Source organism: Brachionichthys hirsutus, chromosome 13 (assembly GCF_040956055.1).
Source record: "Brachionichthys hirsutus isolate HB-005 chromosome 13, CSIRO-AGI_Bhir_v1, whole genome shotgun sequence".
Taxonomy (NCBI): Eukaryota; Metazoa; Chordata; class Actinopteri; order Lophiiformes; family Brachionichthyidae; genus Brachionichthys; species Brachionichthys hirsutus.
The window spans coordinates 2731732-2745929 of NC_090909.1; the positions used below are offsets into that span (position 1 = coordinate 2731732).

Consider the following 14198-nt stretch of genomic DNA (forward strand, 5'->3'; position numbering starts at 1 on the left):
GATGTCTCGTCTGCTTGTTCTCCAGAACAGGGCTGCACTACAGGCCTTGTCCACCTCTAGCGGCATGGAAACCGGAGGGAGCTCCTATGAACATCAAGCCCGAGAGGAGGTCCAGGGGATCATTTCAGATCATCAAAGTATGGTGGAAACTATGCAGACCATGGAGAGGGTGTTTGTCACTCTGGAGGAGAAGAGGAAAGAGGGGACGGAGCAGGGGATCCTCACAGGGTGAGACATCGTTTCATTCATTAAATGACTTCAGGCTGTATATTTGCGAGTAATGCAATGAGGCAATGCTGCAAGATAACCACTTATGCCAAAACAAAATAAAAAATACACACTTATTCTTTGTTCAACCCCCTAAACGTCCAGATACGCAAATGAGTCCTTTCAATGGTTGCATATTTTTTTTGCTGTGTGTGAAGTGAATGCAACTTAATACTTCCTCTAGATAAGAGACAAGCGTGCCACATTCCTGGATAATAAAGAATGTTTTACCATGTCGTGATGTTAACTTGTGGTCTCGCCACTTTTAGCTTGAAGAAGCTTCTTTCCAACACGAGGGACGACATGGACGGAAGAGAGCAAGTGGCAAACACCCTGGAGGATCATTTTTCCAACTTGGAGAAGACTCTGCTCAACGTCCAGCTTCGACTCTCCAAACTCAGACAGTGGCCATGACGACCACCTGTCGCTTCTTTATCCAAACTCACTTCAAAAGGTTTTCTCACTGCAGTTGATTGATTTTAACCCACAACACTGTTTAATGTGCAAATTCATGATCAACTTTCAAGGATGATCATTAATTAGTGATGTACAGATGTTTGATCAAATGTAAACTAGAGACAGGTAAATGGTGGGTTTTAAAATCCTGAGTACGAATTCATGGATTGAAGAATGTAGTGATGCACGATCAGGATCACGTTAGCCTCTGTTACGAGGATGTAAAGACGTTTTTATGCACCGAATGTCAATAAAAACACCCTCAGTGTAACTGTTTAAGTCGGGATGATTAAACTTCATGTTATCAGGGACCTGCTGCTCTTGTAGTTTTTATATTTCCCTTGTTGCCCACAGGTTCCACATGGAGACCTCATAGTCTCAAGGCGCTAGTGAAACTTGGCCAGCAGCGTGCAACACATTTGCCATCAAAGTGCACAATTCTCAAATACACAGTATTTTAACTAATTTGTAAATCTCTGAATGACAAAGCACTCTTTAATATAGGCTTTAATATAGGCTTACCAAGTTGCCCGATTGCAAACTTTCATTTGAAGATACAATATATTCAGCAACTATTTCTTTTTTTTAAAATTTTTCATCCAAAGGGCAGTCAGTCTCATAATAAATGAAAATTGCTCCAACGAGGCAGTTATTTTAAAGCTGAATGACATCAGACAGACTTTTATTGTAGAAAATAACTTTGTGTTTTCCTTTTGATAAATCAGACAACAAATATGTAGCATGGCATCATTGAGTTAATTTTCCTCAGGCTTTCCTTACATCGTATATTCAGCTATATCATTATTGCACAAATGCACTCTGCAATGCCAGAGCTGAAACAGTATATTGTGCAGCCCTAGTCTGACTCTTTATTTGATCTCATGTTTGCACTATTCGTTACAGTCCATTAACCTCTTACATAACACCAACAGCTAAGCCGACTCAAGCTCAGAATGTCTCTTCCGTCATTTCGATCTCAAAGACTGCCATGTTCTTTTGGCAGCATCTGACCAGACATGAAAGGCAGCCAGTGTCCTTTTTCAAAAGTCAGCATCCTCGTCTTGCATTTGTTCCAAAGACTTGAGGTAATCTCGAGCCGAGATCTTCCTGGGCAAGATATCTGTGAGTTAATAAGAGAATAAGAAACTGTGTTTAAACTCATTCCTACAGTCGCTGCTCTTCCTCTTACAGCTACACATCAATACAAATAAATAAAACTCCAAACCCAATGACTATATACAGTAAAATATTGGGTGCTTGCTCTCTTTGCATACTATAACTATATTCAGCCATTATATAACATTGACCTACTTACATTCTGAAAAGGACCCAAGTTAATTTACTGTTTAACAGTTAATTAGCCATTAGTAACCAGCCCCTGGTGCAGAGGTTGTGGGTCTCACCTGTGAGGAAGTGAAACGTCTCTGCCTCCTCCGCGGTGTGAGCTAGATCGCTGTACGACAGGGAATGGGTTTCTTTCCCGGAGCCGTTGCTGAATGAGGACTGAGCCAAATACTCGACAAAGAGCTCCTGCAACAACACAAGAGCCCGAAACTGATGAGAAACTCACAAAAGGTGGATCTGAAATGGAAAATGGGCCAGTTTATTAGAGAAGCTAACGCCATGCTAGTCCCCGTTAGCATCGGGTACATCAGAGCGCTTGTTCATTTCGCGATGTAGCATAAACCGCTTACTGTGGCCTTGGTGGTGAGAAACAGAGCGTCCTGGTTGATGCTGGAGACGTCAGGGGAGCTCTTCATTATTAACCGCACTCTGGAAATAGGAAGTGAGATGTTCTTTTTGTCGGTCGTCGTTCGGTCGTCTTTGTCGGAATTGTTTCGAGACATCTTCATGAAGACGCGGCGCCAGGCAGACAGGCAATAATTCAAGTATTGTTTTGAACTGTTGCGTTCTTCTTCTTCTTTAATTAACAGTAGTTGCCTTCACTCTCATTTCACTACCGCCACCTGCAGGAATCGAGGCGCATCGCCAGAAATAACGCAATTACAATATTGTCAGTCTGAAATCCACCACTGGAGGAGGTGGTCGAAATGGAAGATTAAAACGCGCCACTCGTTCTTCATGGCTCAGATTAAGAAAATATATTCTCTACTTTTAAAAATGTCTGCACGTGTAGCGCAGATTCTGTAATAATTATCATCATACAATGTTTGGTTACATTATATAATTAATGTTCGTGTATCTTTGAGGTGTAAAATGTCTTCTGATACTCTACTTAGGTATAAAAGCTCACAAACTTGTGCTCTTGGAGAGTCCCGAGCAAGTGACTCCATTTAACGTCATTCCCCGACACCACAATGACAACACTGCGAGTCTCGTCCCTCTTCTTCTGACGTCACAACAATGCGCCAGCGCTCAAGCGTCAACCAATCAACACAAAGCTTACATTAGCAATGGCGGCGATTCTGCTCTGAGGCAGGATGGATTTGGACGCTGTCGTTATTACAGTGTTGAGTTATTCGCCTTAGAAAGCTGTCTGAGGTCCGTCTTTCAGGAATAGGAAACGTCTGTCTCTACGTGTCCTTTTTAGGGGTCGCATTCGCGTGCGGTCGGCGTTAAACCGTTAGCAGGAGCTAATCGAACAACCACCTTCAGTATTAAGCACGTAATTAACATTAATTTCTACAGCGGTCGCGTCGTGGTCCTGACCATTCGCTATGCCTCTGGGCATAAAGCCATGTTGTGCCGTCTGCAAGACCAATTCTTCATCCATGTGGAAGAAAGGAAACCAGGGCGAGATCCTCTGCAACAACTGCACAGGGAAGAGCAGCGTCGGCGTCGCATCAGGACCCTCCATTTCATGCACCATTCAGCCCAGCAATGGCGGCGTGAAACAGGTTGGTCAATATGTATAAATGGGTCTTTTGCACGGAATTTGTCCCATATTAGGGCTATAGTAAAGGGAAGAGAGCTTATATGCTCAATGATGTGATTATACTTTGATAAGAAGATGTTTACCTCCTATTATAAAGATATGGTTCGTTTGGCTTTTGCTTTTAGTCCAAGCAGGAGATCCATAGGAGGTCTGCACGGTTGAGAAGCACTAAATATAAGGCTCCTGCATCTGAGAAGAAGGTGTCGACAAAAGGAAAGGGGAGAAGACACATATTCAAACTCAAAAATGTAAGTTGCAAATAGAGTTTTAATAAGCAAAGGTAGCTTTTTATCAAATTATTGTGCTGCATCAGGAATTTATGTGTTTGATCCATGCGTGTGTTTCAGCCAATAAAAGCTCCAGAATCTGTTGCGACAATTATCACGTCGGAATCTGTATTTTATAAGGTATGTTGTTTGAAAATAAGCTCTTGTTACTGTTCAGACTCAGAAATAATACTGCAGCGATCTATCGAATTTATTTTTATATAATTGCGTCTTTACTTGCTAAGCTTTCATGCTTTGATACATATAAAAGTGAGATCCGGGTCCTCGCCATCCTCAGTGTTTTATGTTCACAGGGCGTATACTACCAGACGGGTGATGTGATCAAGGTTACAGATGAAGAAGACGGGAAACCATATTATGCGCAGATCCGAGGATTCGTTCAGGACCAGTACTGTGAAAAGAGCGCTGCACTAACCTGGTTGATCCCCACCCAGTCCAGCCCAAAGGACCAGTTTGATCCCGGGACATACATCGTTGGTAAGCTGCGTTTTTACATTATCTGGGACAGCTGCGTCATAATTTAAGAATTGCAACTTTTCTACAAGGTCCAGAGGAGGATCTACCAAGAAAGATGGAGTACCTGGAGTTCGTGTGTCACGCCCCCTCTGACTATTTCAAGTCAAGCAGCTCGTTCCCCACCATCCCCATCCGGCCAGAAAAGGGCTACGTCTGGACTCACATAGGACCCACGCCAGCCCATACTGCCAAAGAGTCTGTCAGTGGCAGCAGTTAATGTCACCGCAGCTTGGACCTGTTCCGTCATTTTTTTTAACAAACATGTACATTTGTGAAATACAAATATATTTTTTTTGTTTTATTTCATACAAAGGAAACCTGCTATTCAAGCAACTTTTATTCACAGAAGCCACGTTGGAATTAGTTTTCTATTTTGTAATAAACAAAAGCCTCTTTTTTTTCCACTATAACTTTGTCTGTGATTGTTCAAAAAAATAGTACTCGTTCGTTTATTGAAATGCTGTTAGACGTGTATTGTTTGTTTTTTGTCAAATATTTATTTTTTTCCCCCCTTTTGTATGTAATTTGTGTATACAATAAGCTGTTAGCACCGTCACTGATAGAAACGGTAAAGGTCTACGGGTGGAATCAGTACATAAAGATCTGAAGTGCACAGCAGATTCGATGTGTGTTTATTGCAGCATCTTCTTAACGAAGGTTGTTACACCGAGGTGAGTTCTTGAACAATCCTGCGTCAGCCTGGGATGTCAAAAATACAACTTCCGGTCGGCTCTTTGTCATCTGGATACAGAATTTAAAATAAATTGTTGTAGTATAATTTCTCAGTTTGTAATGTGTGCTTATAATAATACATTTATTACACAATTGTTAATATACATTACATTTTACTTTATAGCAGCAACACATTGATATCTTAGCCTATGTTGCAGCTTGTGCAACAGGCTGTTTATAGCCTCAGCAACCATGTGACACGTAATTTAAGAGTGACAGTGTCACGGCTGTGCTGCTCCCCACGCCCACTTCTCCGCTCTGCAATCAGCTGATCCCTGTCACCTGTGCTCCCGTCACCAGTTGCAGCGCATCACCAATCAGCCCTGGCCATTACATAAACTCAGACAAAAGTAGACATCCTGCCCGGTGGGATTGAGGAGGTCTTCGAAGTAGTCCCTCCACCGATTTGCGGCATCTCGAGTCAGGGTCAGCAGCGCACCATCCCCACCATACACAGTGTTGACCGTGCACTGCTTCCCCCTCCTGAGACGCCGGATGGTGGTCCAGAACCTCTTCGAAGCCGTCCGGAAGTCGTTTTCCATGGCCTCACCGAACTCCTCCCATGCCCGGGTTTTTGCCTCAGCAACCGCGGTAGCTGCGCCCCGCTTGGTCTGTCGGTACCTGTCTGCTGCCTCCGGAGTCCCACAGGCCAAAAAGGCTTCTAGGACTCCTTCTTCAGCTTGACGGCATCCCTCACCACCGGTGTCCACCAAGAGATTCTGGAATTGCCGCCACGACAGGCACCGTCCACCTTACGGCCACAGCACCGATCGGCCGCTTCGACGATGGAGGCACGAAACATAGTCCACTCGGACTCAATGTCCCCTGCCTCCCCCGGTACATGGTTGAAGCTCTCCCGGAGGTGGGAGTTAAAACTCCTTCTGACAGGAGATTCTGCCGGGCGTTCCCAATAGACCTTGTGCTGTTCACGTCGAGTTGATAGCCGAGTGTTCCAGTCCATTCAGTCAATTGTTCTATATCTTTATTGCCGTTATTCTAAAACCTTTTCATACTCTTACATGCAGCTTTCTGGCAGAGTGAATGTCTGATGATGATGATGATGAATATATTTATTAGATAGAATGTTAGAGTACAAGTACGGTCACACAGTAGCATGTATTACAGTACAAATAAAGTCAAACATCCTGTCTAAGAGGAGCATTCCAAAAAAGCCCTTGCCGGCTTGTTTCCGTTGAAAGTCCTTCGTACATAAATCATCCACAATTAACAATACAGATAAAAATAAAACCAATATTAAATTACACAATTGATGCAACGTAACATTAGAAAAACAAAAATCAAATGATCTTACACCGCCAGTGCAAACTAACAATTAATCTAAAATAAATTACACCACTGATGCGAAATGACAATGGATGACAATAAATAACTTACATAAATTACAATAAACTACTAAAGCAATTAATACGTGCAACGTAGGTGGACAAAAAAAAGGAGGGGGGGTTTGATCCGGAGAGAGTCGTGATGACTATCTCCGTTTCTGTCCTCCTAAAAGGTGTATTTTTAGGGCCTTTTTGAAGGAGGCCAAAGAGGTGCATGTTTTGAGGGCGGGAGTCAAACCGTTCCACCCTTGGGTGGCAGTATTGTAAAAAGATGATTTACCCATGTTAGTCCTATAGGAGGGGGTAATCAGGTTGTTGTTTGAGCTCCCTCTAGTGTTGTGGCTGTGGGTGTCACTAAATCTGTGGAGGTGTTCCGTCAGGTATGCAGGGATTGAGGGGACTGAGGGCAGAGCTGCATTGACTATTTTAAATGCCAATCCCATTTTGAGTTGTTTAACCCTGTCTTCTACCCTGAGCCATTTTAGGCTGGCAAAATGTCCAGGAAGAAGGTGGGTCATGGGCCCCAGATTGAGGAGTAGCCGAATCAGTTTGTTTTGGGAGGTTTGGAGCCTGGTTTTCAGGGACATTTTGATGTTTGAATACCAGGAGGTGCTAGCATAGTCAAAGAGGGGCTGAACGAGGGCTCCAGCAAGCGTCCGGAGAGCACTTTTGTTGACAAAAGCAGACATTCTGCCCAAAAATCTTGTTTTCTGATTGACCTTTTTGATCACCTTAGTTGCCATACTATCACCAGACAGGTATTTGTCAAGAACACAGCGCCGCGCCGTCTTGAATTCCTGTGGGGCGTGGCACTGATTGATGGATAAATTTATCAGATGGGTTACCACGGGGGCGATAGAGACAGCTGCGTCTCTGAGGAACCGGGTGGGTATGTTGTCAAGGTCTGTGGCCATGTTAGGGCGAAGGGCAATTAGTTGTTTTAGCACATCAACAGTATTTACAGGTGTGAAAGAGAAAGTGTCCTTTTTAGCACCTAGCTTCTCATAGTGAGTTTGGATGTGGTCAGAACCATACAGACCTGAATGTGGGGGGAGTTTGCTGACTAACAGGGTGGCAATAGTGGTGAAAAAGCTGTTAAAACAATTAGCTACCACCAACCTGTCGGTCTGGAGCGAACCACTTGAGTTAATGCAGATATTACTGGTTTTTGTGTGGAGTCTGTTGCTGCAGCCTAATTGTTTTAGGGCCTCCCACAGTTTTTGTGGGTTGCTTTTGTTTGCCTCAATGTTCTCATTTAAGAAATTCTTTTTGGCATTTTTTATCATTTTGTTAACCTCATTGCGTAGTTTTCTGCTTTTTTCAAGTAGTTCCTCGTTGTTGGTTTTTCTGTACTCAGAGTAACATTTGTTTCTGAGCTTGATGGCATTCAGTATTTCCCCCTTCATCCAAGGTTCTGTACGGGCTCTGACCCGAACAGCTGTTATGGGTGCTATCTTATCGATTACGGACAGAAATGCAGATTTAAAGGAAGACCAGGTCCCCTCGACAGAGGCGGAGTTTAAAGTTTCAGACAAATCAGTTTCCTCCAGCGCTGTTGTTAGAGCTTCTGGGGAGTAATGCTTCATGGTTCTGCAGTTTATTGTGGTGTGACAATGGGCTGCAGGTCAATGAATTTTCGAGTGCAGAAGATCATGTTGTGATCACTTAAATTGCACTCGATGACACCACTGTTTTTGATTCTAGATTTGTCCGATGTCAGGGTTAGGTCTATGATGGTTCTAGAGGTGGTGCTTACCCTTGTAAATTGCTGAATCAGCTGGGTAAAGTTATGCAGATTACAGAAGCTGCTGAAGGATTTGAAAGTCGGGGTGTCTTTCCGAAGGACATTGGTGTTACAATCTCCTATCAGAATGACCTCCGAGCTTCCCAAGCCAATCACATGCTTCTCCAATAAATCATAGAATGAATTTTGGTCTGGGGGTCTGTATACTGCGCCAATGACCAGAGGTTTAGCTCTGGGATAAATGATCTTTACCCAGACAGACTCTGTGTCTGTTCCTAGTTCTGGTAGAACGGTGAAGTTGAGGTCTGATCTGACGTAGATGCTGATTCTGATCGTAAAGCGGGTGGAGCAGGACCCGTTTGTGAAGGGAACTGCGTGTTCTAATCCCAGTACCCGGATCTAATGGGCAAACTTTCTAAATGCTTTTTAAGAATCTACAGTCTAGAAAAGCACGCTCTGGCTCCTCTGCAGGCCTTGAGTCTTACTTGAAGGGATTTCATTTCACGGATGAGCCCCCAGACGTCAGGCGTATAATAAATATTTAATGACAACATAAAAACGAAACTATATATACATAGACGTGAAGCATAAACAGAATAGACAGCATCTAAAGCAGGGGTCAGGAACCTATGGCTCTTTTGGTGGCTGCATCTGGCTCGCAGACAAATCTTTAACTATAAAAAATTTGTTACACTCCTTTGTGCATGCGCAAACCGGCGACGGTCACCAGCGACTAGAAAGCCGGTTCGCTATGGGCAGCGATCAGAGGAAGTCCGGCTTATATACGGCGTTCTGCTCACTGGGAAAGGGACAAACGCCGTTCGATAGCGGGTTGATCTGCGTTCAAAAACAGTGTCAAACCAGTAATTTCAGTGGAAAAGTGGCAAACATACATGTCGTTGTTTCTATCTATCTTTCTATCGCGTAGGTAACGCAGCCGAGGCAGAGACACTGTTCAAGTCGGGTTGCTGCACTTTGCTGTGGAAAATAGCGGTCGATGTGCAAAAGGCTCCACACAACGGACTGTTGTGAGATCAGGAAGTACATTTCCCTCGTTTTAATCGCGTTGTCAGCTTGCTAACTTTAGAAACCCTTTGGAGAAGATGGCTGAAAGAAAAAAAGATGAGGAGAATCGTACTTTTCACTTTGCGGTCACAAAGCCATCAGCAAAACCACGCAGCACCAGAAGTCGCATTAATGGTAATAAATATGTATTGTTGGTTAGCAACAGCATAATTTATAATTCAGAGACTTATTGTACTTTAAAAGTGTTATTACCTATACATAAAATGCACACATGTACTTGTATTTAGTTTTAAACATATTTTATGGCTCTCACAGGATTACATTTAAAAATATGTGGTGTTCATGGCTCTCAGCCAAAAAGGTTCCCGACCCCTGGTCTAAGGTAATAAATAATAATACATTTTATTTACATAGCGCTTTTCTGGAAATTCACAGACACTTTACACACTGTACATAATACAAAAACAGCAAATAAATACAGAAATACAGACAAAGTGAACACGGTTATAAAATCAATAGAATTCAAAGAATTCTATTTGAAAGGATAAAACCCCTTGAGATGAAACCATCTCGTTTTCAAGAGGGTCCTCAATCAAAACAAAACAGAAATAGCAAAATTACAGCAGTGCAGATATGCAAAAAAACAACAATAAAAAAATACTCTCTCTTTACATACAAACACACATCCACACTCAAACTACACACATACAAACATGCACACGTAGCTCTCTGTCAAAATAGTAATAATAAACTAAAATTGCAGTTATTGCATGAGAAAATAAGATAGCAACACAAAGTTAAAAGCAACACCTCAGTTATCACGAGCTCGAACTTGGCCTGAGTCCAGCACACAGCCCATCAGTTCACCTGTAAAAGACAAACAAACAATGACAGACTCAATGCCGTCACAGCATAAAGTCATTTCTCTTGGAAAGACAAGAAATGAAGTGTGTGGTAAAAAGTGTCCGAATGTGAACGTTCAACTTTTATTTTGAACTGAAAAGAGCATTAGATGATTGGCACACAAAGACCTTCAAATTGCTATAAAAATGTTAATCTTCCCCCTCCAGCTTGCGTGTGACACATTCGATGCGGATATTTTCTCGGAGGTTGCGGAGTCTTACACTGCGACTTGTTATTTCCTCCACATAGATTTTGGGGAACCAGCCCCGTTCCCCATCAGACAGCCTGATGCCTTCAACCCAGCCTGGTGAAAGACAAATAATACGCCACACATTTCCATTTGGGTGTTTATATAGCTCATGCAGCCATTGAGCAACACAAACCTTCTAAAATCATCCCAGGCCCACAAATTCATTTGGATGCAGGTTTACTGTGTCATAGAGAGTCTTACCATCACTTGTCTGTGTCTTAACATGAAGAATGTCGGCCTTCTCCAATGATAGCTCGTCATATTCCTTGGCCTGATAGCCCTTGATGCACTTGACCTGGGCTATATCTGAGGTAAAGACAAAAAAAAGATAAATGTCTGATTGAAAGATTTACAAAGCTTAAAATGCTCCTACAGCTCCTGCACTGACCAATATTTTTGCTGAATTGCTCGATGTCTTCGACTGGATCTGATGGAAACATAGCTGTGATCCATCGCCGCTTCCCGCTCCTTTGCAAACACAGGAAAGAGGTCGTGAGCGCTTCCTCTGTGAGATGGTCTCATTTATATTCCGCCTGTATGTTGCTGAGCGGGTGTTGTTACTCACTCTGTGTGTGATTTGAGCAGAATCTGGTGCTTCAGCTGCTGGTCGTCACACAGCGGCAGTTGGAAGACGAAGCCTGAGATTCCGTGCGGTTTCTGGCTGAGATCCGTCACTTTCAGCTCGCCTATCTTTGCATGCACAAACACCATGAACTTGCAAGTACTGTAATAAAAGAAAATACCGTACCCGGATCTAATGGGCAGACTCTTCCTAAATGCTTTTTAAAAATCCACAGTCTCGAGAAGCACGCTCCGGCTCCTCTGCAGGCCTTAAGTCTTACTTGAAGGGATTTCATTTCACGGACGAGCCCCCATGTTGTCACGAGCGGCTCAAAGCCATGACAAACGAGACGGGAGAGACGTCAGACATATAATAAATATTTAATGACAACATAAAAACAAAACTATATACATAGACTAGACAGCCTTCTAAGGTAATAAATACATATAATATACATTTAATAAATATTTAATGACAACATAAAAAAAACTATATACATAGACTAGACAGCGTCTAAGGTAATAAATACATATAATATACATTTAATAAATATTTAGTGACAACATAAAAACACAACTATATACATAGACTAGACAGCGTCTAAGGTAATAAATATATTTTATTTACATAGCGCTTTTCTTAAAACTCAGACGCTTTACACACTGTACATAATATAAAAACAGCACAAGAAAGACAATAAAAAAGTGAACAAGGTTAGGGTTAGAAAAATATAAATAGAATATAAATAGAATTCAGTCTCAGCTGGGTGGACCACCAGGCCCAGGTGAGGACATCACACAGCCCACCAGTTCACCTGTAAAAGACAAACAAACAATGACAGACTCAAGGCCGTCACAGCATAAAGTCATTTCTCTTGGAAAGACAAGAAATGAAGTGTGTGGTAAAAAGTGTCCAAATGTGAACGTTCAACTTTTATTTTGAACTGAAAAGAGCATTAGATGATTGGCACACAAAGACCTTCAAATTGCTATAAAAATGTTAATCTTCCCCCTCCAGCTTGCGTGTGACACATTTGATGCGGATATTTTCTCGGAGGTTGCGGAGTCTTACATTGCGACTTGTTATTTCCTTCACATGGATTTTGGGGAACCAGCCCCGTTCCCCATCAGACAGCCTGATGCCTTCAACCCAGCCTGGTGAAAGACAAATAATACGCCACACATTTCCATTTGGGTGTTTATATAGCTCATGCAGCCATTGAGCAACACAAACCTTCTAAAATCATCCCAGGCCCACAAATTCATTTGGATGCAGGTTTACTGTGTCTTAGAGAGTCTTACCATCACTTGTCTGTGTCTTAACATGAAGAATGTCGGCCTTCTCCAATGATAGCTCATCATATTCCTTGGCCTGATAGCCCTTGATGCACTTGACCTGTGCTATATCTGAGGTAAAGACAAAAAAAGATAAATGTCTGATTGAAAGATTTACAAAGCTTAAAATGCTCCTACAGCTCCTGCACTGACCAATATTTTTGCTGAATTGCTCGATGTCTTCGACTGGATCTGATGGAAACATAGCTGTGATCCATCGCCGCTTCCCACTCCTTTGCAAACACAGGAAAGAGGTCGTGAGCGCTTCCTCTGTGAGATGATCTCGTTTATATTCCGCCTGTATGTTGCTGAGCGGGTGTTGTTGTTACGCCCCGTAGCTAGCTCTCCTGGTACGTAGCAATACCTCGGATCACTAGCCGCCGAAGACCGTCGGGTTCCCGCTGCGGCCTGCTCCTCGCCCGCTCCGATGGCCCGAATTGTTTTAAAAAGGATGCGTGACGGCTCGGGACACCTCACATAGATGTTTAACGATGCTGCACAACATCCCGGACGAGCCCCCAAATGTTACGCCCTGTTACCGGGGAAAATAGAGTGAGAATCGCGTGAATGAAAACTCCGACACGTTTACTTTCATTCAATGTATTTGTCAAACTGACCGCGCACTCGATCACTGTGCAGTACATACATCGCAGATTCGCCACAGAAATTAAAGACACAGCATCACAGATTCAACACAGAAATTAAAGGACAAAATCAGGGCTTGAAACATAACTTCTGCAATGGTATAATTATAACTGGTAAATAAAGGTTGATAAGAAAAATAATTGAACACTCCTTATCCTATGTAACGTGAACAAGCATGAACCATATTTTAATCCATCATAACCATGACATTGTTACTCACTCTGTGTGTGATTTGAGCAGAATCTGGTGCTTCAGCTGCTGGTCGTCACACAGCTGCAGGTGGAAGACGAAGCCTGAGATTCCGTGCGGTTTCTGGCTGAGATCCGTCACTTTCAGCTCGCCTATCTTTGCATGCACAAACACCATGAACTTGCAAGTACTGTAATAAAAGAAAATACAAAAAATGCATAAATGTCTATATCTCATCACATTAATTGCTATCCTGTTCATCTTTAAAGCGATTACGTGATGGGGTTCTATGAGGTTCTGATGGCTTTTAATCTCAGTGTCAGAGTGAGCAGGATATTGTATCTCAAAAGGAGTTTCTTGGCTATAGGGAAATAATAAAATAGGGTAACAGATTAGAGGTTGAAGTGTGTGTTGTCTGGATGGATCGAGACCACCACTGGGGGGCAGCAAAGTTATGAAATTGAAATCTATTTATTTGAAAGGATAAAACCCTGTTTTACTGAAGATTGGCATCAAAGAAAACCAAGTGGCTCATGTGACCGGTGGACTTCTGCGTTGTGTAATTTCGTGCAGCGTGTGATGCAGGAAGGAGCCACGGGATACAGCGGGAACTTTTGGAGGCACTCTCCGTTTAATCTGGCTGACATATAAAATAAAACTTCAATATGCGTCGCCTGCATACGATCCGGCCCAAACTCTTCCGCGATCACATACGAAAAGGGCGCGTACAAACATACCTGGTTGACATATAAAATAAAACTTCAATATGCGTCGCTTGCATACGATCCGGCCCAAACTAAAGGGGGAGAAGACACGCAACAGTTAGCATCTCCCCACACTTACTTCACACATACGAGTTATTAGGGATGACTGACCTCTTCCGCGATCACATACGAAAAAGGAAGAGGCAGCGGGAGAACTCAGTATTTATAACAGACACACAGACACACGAAGAAGAAATTAAAACCATAGAAGAAGTAGTTGGAGGACCTGAAGTCTGCACGCATATGACACTCCACCTCCCCTTCGTTTCGTCCGCTCGCTGTGC

General features: G+C 42.8%; 3 protein-coding genes across 5 annotated transcripts; 1 reads left to right on the forward strand and 2 right to left on the reverse strand.

Annotated features, from left to right (window-relative positions):
- Positions 1-1232: 1232 nt before the first annotated feature.
- On the reverse strand, positions 1233-2631 carry chrac1 (chromatin accessibility complex subunit 1). The gene is made up of 3 exons (XM_068747422.1): positions 2418-2631; positions 2127-2253; positions 1233-1843 (listed from the first exon to the last, which is right to left on the reverse strand). The coding sequence occupies exons 1-3, from the start codon at positions 2574-2576 to the stop codon at positions 1764-1766; spliced, it is 366 nt and encodes a 121-aa protein (XP_068603523.1). The 5' UTR covers positions 2577-2631; the 3' UTR covers positions 1233-1763.
- A 770-nt stretch (positions 2632-3401) lies between these two features.
- Positions 3402-4639, forward strand: gatad1 (GATA zinc finger domain containing 1). The gene is made up of 5 exons (XM_068747444.1): positions 3402-3581; positions 3745-3867; positions 3967-4026; positions 4200-4383; positions 4452-4639. Exons 1-5 carry the CDS (start codon positions 3402-3404, stop codon positions 4637-4639), a joined length of 735 nt encoding a protein of 244 aa, XP_068603545.1.
- Positions 4640-9682: 5043 nt separating this feature from the next.
- On the reverse strand, positions 9683-12539 carry LOC137903516 (rho guanine nucleotide exchange factor 19-like). Of its 3 annotated transcripts, none has more exons than XM_068747667.1 (4): positions 12470-12539; positions 12284-12388; positions 12054-12136; positions 9683-10134 (listed from the first exon to the last, which is right to left on the reverse strand). In XM_068747667.1, exons 1-4 carry the CDS (start codon positions 12519-12521, stop codon positions 10126-10128), a joined length of 249 nt encoding a protein of 82 aa, XP_068603768.1. In that variant the 5' UTR covers positions 12522-12539; the 3' UTR covers positions 9683-10125. The 3 variants fall into 3 exon arrangements, 2 of the variants coding, with proteins under 2 accessions (XP_068603768.1, XP_068603767.1); XM_068747666.1 differs by lacking the exon at positions 9683-10134 and adding an exon at positions 11667-11796; XR_011105765.1 differs by lacking the exons at positions 12054-12136; positions 12284-12388; positions 12470-12539 and adding exons at positions 10392-10474; positions 10622-10680.
- Positions 12540-14198: the final 1659 nt, after the last annotated feature.

Coding starts and splice junctions, on each gene's coding strand:
- chrac1 (XM_068747422.1), bottom strand. CDS start 2,576: ATGAAGATGTCTCGAAACAATTCCGACAAAGACGACCGAACGACGACC. Junction 2,254..2,417: donor TTCTCACCACCAAGGCCACA/GTAAGCGGTTTA, acceptor GTGTTGTTGCAG/GAGCTCTTTGTCGAGTATTT. Junction 1,844..2,126: donor GACGTTTCACTTCCTCACAG/GTGAGACCCACA, acceptor ATTAACTCACAG/ATATCTTGCCCAGGAAGATC.
- gatad1 (XM_068747444.1), top strand. CDS start 3,402: ATGCCTCTGGGCATAAAGCCATGTTGTGCCGTCTGCAAGACCAATTCT. Junction 3,582..3,744: donor GCAATGGCGGCGTGAAACAG/GTTGGTCAATAT, acceptor TTTTGCTTTTAG/TCCAAGCAGGAGATCCATAG. Junction 4,384..4,451: donor TCCCGGGACATACATCGTTG/GTAAGCTGCGTT, acceptor CTTTTCTACAAG/GTCCAGAGGAGGATCTACCA.
- LOC137903516 (XM_068747666.1), bottom strand. CDS start 12,521: ATGTTTCCATCAGATCCAGTCGAAGACATCGAGCAATTCAGCAAAAAT. Junction 12,389..12,469: donor GCAATTCAGCAAAAATATTG/GTCAGTGCAGGA, acceptor TCTTTACCTCAG/ATATAGCACAGGTCAAGTGC. Junction 11,797..12,053: donor AGGAAATAACAAGTCGCAAT/GTAAGACTCCGC, acceptor TGTCTTTTACAG/GTGAACTGGTGGGCTGTGTG.